The sequence below is a fragment of the Sinocyclocheilus anshuiensis genome, unplaced genomic scaffold (assembly GCF_001515605.1).
Source record: "Sinocyclocheilus anshuiensis isolate Anshui unplaced genomic scaffold, SAMN03320099.WGS_v1.1 scaffold185, whole genome shotgun sequence".
Classification (NCBI taxonomy): Eukaryota; Metazoa; Chordata; class Actinopteri; order Cypriniformes; family Cyprinidae; genus Sinocyclocheilus; species Sinocyclocheilus anshuiensis.
The window spans coordinates 67,619-73,315 of record NW_015539887.1 but is presented as its reverse complement, the minus strand read 5'-3'; the positions used below and the strand labels follow the sequence as shown (position 1 = coordinate 73,315).

The following is a 5,697-nucleotide window of genomic DNA, read 5'->3' as shown; positions in this document are numbered from 1 at the left end:
AAGTCTCAAATCCAAAGAGATATTCTTTATAAAAGTTAAGACTTGTCCACGCCCTCCTAAAATGCCTCGTTTAAACACTCTCCCACATGTCTACGTCACTGTGTGGGAAGATTTGCATAAAGCCACCCAAATGTTCACGCAAAGAAAGAAGGCGTAACTTTTATTCTCGCTGTAGTATTGTTGCCGCCGCCGCCATGTTGTGTAGATGCTGTGTGTTTCGTTGTGAAAGCGAAACTACTTTGTTTGGCCTTCATTATAATTGTAATGATTGTTATTATTTGAGAAATTTACTTTTGCATTTCAGTTATTGCAATTTCACCAGTAAGCACAAATCAATAGAATGTGGACATATACACATGCTTTATTTTACCTCTTCTAGTGTACTGATTTAGGCTATTATAGGCTTTTTATTATATAAATTAATACCAGACTTATGCACTCTCTCTGTCTACATTATGAAAACTGGTAAACCCTGGTCATATGACCCCTTTAAAACAACAGCGGTTGAGTAAGTGCATTTATTCAGCAACCACAATCGCAAACAAGAGAAGTCAGACTGGCTGAATGACACTTTCATTTAAATCGCAAAACTCCAGCTTGTGCGGCGCTTCCGCAATGAAGAGCGAGCACATGTGCATGGTTGCCAGATTGCTTAAAATACGCAAAACACCGGGCAGAAAATGTATCCTTATAACAGCGAAGCTCTGATTCAGGGATTTGAACTCTTGAATATCTGGCAACCGCACACATGAAAGCTCGCGTAGTAGAGGCGTGTAGAGCAGTCCGCAATAACATTTTGTCTCCTTTTTTTTGATGAAAATAAAATGAGGTTTTTGGTAAAGTTTTTATTTTTTGAATACATTTTAGTCTAGCCAGACTTATGCACTCTCTCTGTCTACATTATGAAAACTGGTAAAACAAACGAAAAATATTGTAACAGTGAAATTCCTAGTAATTCCATTAATTCCAAATTGCAATAGCCTATTTCTCTATTAAAGGGGTCATATGATGCTGCTAAAAATCGCAAACAAGAGAAGTCAGACTGGCTGAATGACACTTTCATTTAAATCGCAAAACTCCAGCTTGTGCGGCGCTTCCGCAATGAAGAGCGAGCACATGTGCATGGTTGCCAGATTGCTTAAAATACGCAAAACACCGGGCAGAAAATGTATCCTTATAACAGCGAAGCTCTGATTCAGGGATTTGAACTCTTGAATATCTGGCAACCGCACACATGAAAGCTCGCGTAGTAGAGGCGTGTAGAGCAGTCCGCAATAACATTTTGTCTCCTTTTTTTTGATGAAAATAAAATGAGGTTTTTGGTAAAGTTTTTATTTTTTGAATACATTTTAGTCTAGTCTTTTTTCGTCAACGAAATTGCATGTTGATATAGTCATAGTTATCGTTTATTGACCTTATTGTCGTCTCGTCTTCGTCTCGTCTTAGTCATGGGAAAAAAGCTCGTCAACGAACATTTTTTCATCATAGTTTTCGTTAATGAAATTAACACTATTGTATACAAAACTAATTTCAAACACTGAAGTGATTAAATAATTTTTTTTAAAAAGGAGAAATTAAAAGAAAAGGACAAAGTCAGTCCAGTGTCATTTTAGTATTATTTATATTATAGTATATTTTGTTATTTTGTCATTTTAATTTTAGTTTAAGTTTTAGTAATTTTGTTATGTGCTTCTGGCCTTTTTACTGTTATTATTATTATTATTATTATTATTATTTAATTTCAGTTCTAATTTTAGTCATTTCATCACATCAACTTTGTATCTATTTCGGTTAGTTATCAAGGCAACATTCTTATTAAGATTTTTAAGTTTCAATCTATTATTTATACTTTTTTATACTCTTTATTTCAGCTTTATTTCAATTAACAAAAACATTCATTTTAACAGTCAGTCAAATGTGTCCATATGTTTGACTGGTAGTCTATGTTTAAAAACATTAACAATGACTGGTTAATCAGCAGTAACTCACCTCCTCGACAAGCCTGAATGAAGAACATCTTTGGCTTATTCTGGAGCAGGGGGCAGTGGGCATTATCAAAAACCTCAAACACCCAGTCCAACTGAGAGACAGAGAGAGAGATGTTTGAAACTCTGATATGTAAAAGAATCTTTTCTGCAAGGCAATAAATTTACTTCAAATCGAACTCACATACTGATAAAATCACACCTGTATGTATAACTAAGAATTAGTAGTGATGCACCGAAATAAAAATTGTGTGTCAGAACTGGAAATTCAGGATGCACTTTAAATAGACTTTTTAAAAACTTAATTTAAAATAGTTTTTTTTGTATAATTGTATTAACATTACTGCACCAATAAAAAAAATAAAAAAAATTAAAAATTAAGTTTATTTAGCTGGAAAAAAAAAATTAATAATTAATGGTTACACTTTATTTTAAGGTGTCATTGTTACAGTGTACTTATACATTTAAGTACTGAGTAATATTAATTTACTACATGTACTTACTATATGGTTAGTGTTAGGATTAAGATTTGGCTTAGAGTTAATTGCATGTAATTATGCATAATTAATTGTTATTATTATTCATTTTATTTATAATTATATAATTTTATTGTTATTAAATATAATTATTATTATAATAGTAAGTACATGTAACCTGTGTAACAAAGACACCTTAAAATAAAGTGTTACCTAATTCATCGATTTTATTTAAAAATCAACAAGCTGCACACAGTTTTTATGTCAACTATTTAATAACAGAATTACGTTTCTACTCCGATTTGTCATTAAAATACAAACATTTTTTAAATGGTGACTGTAACAAAAACTTTTCATTACTGATTTATTTGAACATACATTAAGTAATGAAGACAACAGGTTAATTTAAAATATAATAACTATATAATATAATGCATTTTTCACAAAATCAGTAAAACGCTAATTAAACACCAGTTTTGGCCAATGATTTTGGCCTTTCCGAAATTTTCGGTTGCCAAAATGTTGGTGCTTCACTAAGAATTAGGTATTAAAATCAAGTGCACCTCCAGCAGCTGTCCATCAGTGCCGTAGACAGATCCCTCAACTCCATGTGACAGTAAACACACAACAGTGCAGTCATACTGTGCATGCTCCTGCCGCTGGGCAAACTGCTCTAGGCACCTGCGCATTGCCTGAAAAACACAAATCAAAACCTTAATAAAAGACTATGCTTTGCAGTGCAGTCTGACTCTGTCAGCGTGTCTAACTCACCTCTGCAGTTAGGTCTTTGTGCAGGCTAACTGTGAAATCCAGTTCCATGAAAAGTCTCCTCAGCGTCTCCTCATCCACCTCTCCTCCCCTCCGGATGTCTAAATCAGAGTTAGCCGAGTCAAACCTCACGTTACTCAGTACCAAGGCCAGTCCTCGTGGGCAGGAGCGCATTGGGTAAGCCTGAAAGGAAAGACATTTGCATAGAGGTTACACACTGTGCTAACATAGCGTAAAATATATGCAAATAAAATGGGTTGTGTGTGAGTGTGCAAAGGAATAGGGTTTGTGTCCTTGTACCTGTGATCTATGGGACTGGTAAAATTCCGGCATGCAGGGAAGAACAGCTGTGGTCACGGGAGAGTCGGCATCCAAACACATCTCCATGGACTCTAAAACACACAAAAACAACCCCATTTAGCTCAAAAATATTAGACTCATCTAACATAACAATTTGCCTTTATGTACTGTATTTTCTTCTATGACAGTTAATGTAAACAAGCATTGTTATTGCTAACTAAAACTACAACTTTTAACTAAATATGTTTATTGGTAACTGAAATAAGGCTGAAACAAAATTAAATATTAAATAAAAAATTTAAATATTGTAAATATTGCCTTGGCACCTGAAATAAATACACTTTGATAAACCAATAACAATGATTTTAGAGTTTCAGGACAGATTTTGCTGGAAATCGCATACAGTGCCTTGCAAAAGTACTCATACCCCTTGAAATTTTCCACATTTTGTCACGTTACAACCACAAACGTAAATGTATTTTACGTCTTATTTTATGTCATAGACCAACAACACAAAGTGGCACATAACTGTGAAGTGGAAGGAAAATGATAAATGGTTTTAAAATTTTTTTACAAATAAATATCTGAAAAGTGTGGCGTGCATTTGTATTCAGCCCCCTTTACTCTGACACCCCTAACTAAAATCCAGTGGAACCAATTGCCTTCAGAAATCACCTAATTAGTAAATAGAGTCCACCTGTGTGTAATTTAATTTCAGTATAAATGCAGCTGTTCTGTGAAGCTCTCAGAGGTTTGTTAGAGAACATTAATGAACAACCAGCATCATGAAGTCCAAGGAACACACCAGACAGCTCAGGGATAAAGTTGTGGAGAAGTTTAAAGCAGGGTTAGGTTATAAAAAACATTCCAAGCTTTGAACATCTCACTGAGCACTGTTCAATCCATCATCCGAAAATGGAAAGCATGTGGCACAACTGCAAACTTTCCAAGACGTGGCCATCCACCTAAACTGACAGGCCGGGCAAGAAGAGCATTAATCAGAGAAGCAGCTAAGAGGCCCATGTTAACTCTGGAGGAGCTGCAGAGATCCACAGCTCAGGTGGGAGAATCTGTCCACAGGACAACTATTAGTCGTGCACTCCACAAATCTGGCCTTTATGGAAGAGTGGCAAGAAGAAAGCCATTGTTGAAAGAAAGCCATAAGAAGTCCCGTTTGCAGTTTGCCACAAGCCATGTGGGGGACACAGCAAACATGTGGAAGAAGGTGCTCTGGTCAGATGAGACCAAAATTGAACTCTTTGGCCTAAATGCAAAACGCTATGTGTGGCAGAAAACTAACACTGCACATCACCCTGAACACACCTTCCCCACCGTGAAACATGGTGGTGGCAGCATCATGTTGTGGGGATGCTTTTCTTCAACTGGGACAGGGAAGCTGGTCAGAGTTGATGGGAAGATGGATGGAGCCAAATACAGGGCAATCTTAGAAGAAAACCTGTTAGAGTCTGCAAAAGACTTGAAACTGGGATGGAGGTTCACCTTCCAGCAGGACAACGACCCTAAACATACAGCCAGAGCTACAATGGAATGGTTTAGATCAAAGCATATTCATGTGTTAGAATGGCCCAGTCAAAGTCCAGACCTGAATCCAATTGAGAATCTGTGGCTAGACTTGAAAATTGCTGTTCACAGACGCTCTCCATCCAATCTTACTGAGCTTGAGCTATTTTGCAAAGAAGAATGGGCAAACATTTCACATTCTAGATGTGCAATGCTGGTAGAGACATACCCCAAAAGACTTGCAGCTGTAATTGCAGCGAAAGGTGCTTCTACAAAGTATTGACTCAGGGGGGCTGAATACAAATGCACACCACACTTTTCAGATATTTATTTGTAAAGAAAATTGAAAACCATTTATCATTTTCCTTCCACTTCACAGTTATGTGCCACTTTGTGTTGGTCTATGACATAAAATCCCAATAAAATACATTTACGTTTGTGGTTGTACAACCCTCGGACACCTTGGCAATTAAATCGCCATTGGCTAGTACATTTTTTGGTTTACTCGCCAGACTGAAATACTATACTTGTGTGTGTGTGTGTGTGTATATATATATATATATGGCCATTTCTCACACACACACATATATATACATATATATATATATATATATATACAGTGGTGTGAAAAAGTGTCCTGTTTTTTT

At 36.0% G+C, this 5,697-nt stretch overlaps 1 protein-coding gene across 1 annotated transcript in view; it reads right to left on the bottom strand.

Moving 5' to 3' along the window:
• Positions 1-5,697, bottom strand: part of LOC107685580 (caspase-2-like) — a 19,724-nt gene that overhangs the window by 6,227 nt on the left and 7,800 nt on the right. The window contains exons 6-9 of the mRNA XM_016482226.1: positions 3,530-3,621; positions 3,233-3,412; positions 3,025-3,153; positions 1,990-2,080 (exon numbers count right to left, since the gene is read on the bottom strand). Of these exons, the coding sequence (XP_016337712.1) occupies positions 1,990-2,080; positions 3,025-3,153; positions 3,233-3,412; positions 3,530-3,621 (492 nt within the window). The remainder of the gene's footprint in view (positions 1-1,989; positions 2,081-3,024; positions 3,154-3,232; positions 3,413-3,529; positions 3,622-5,697) is intronic.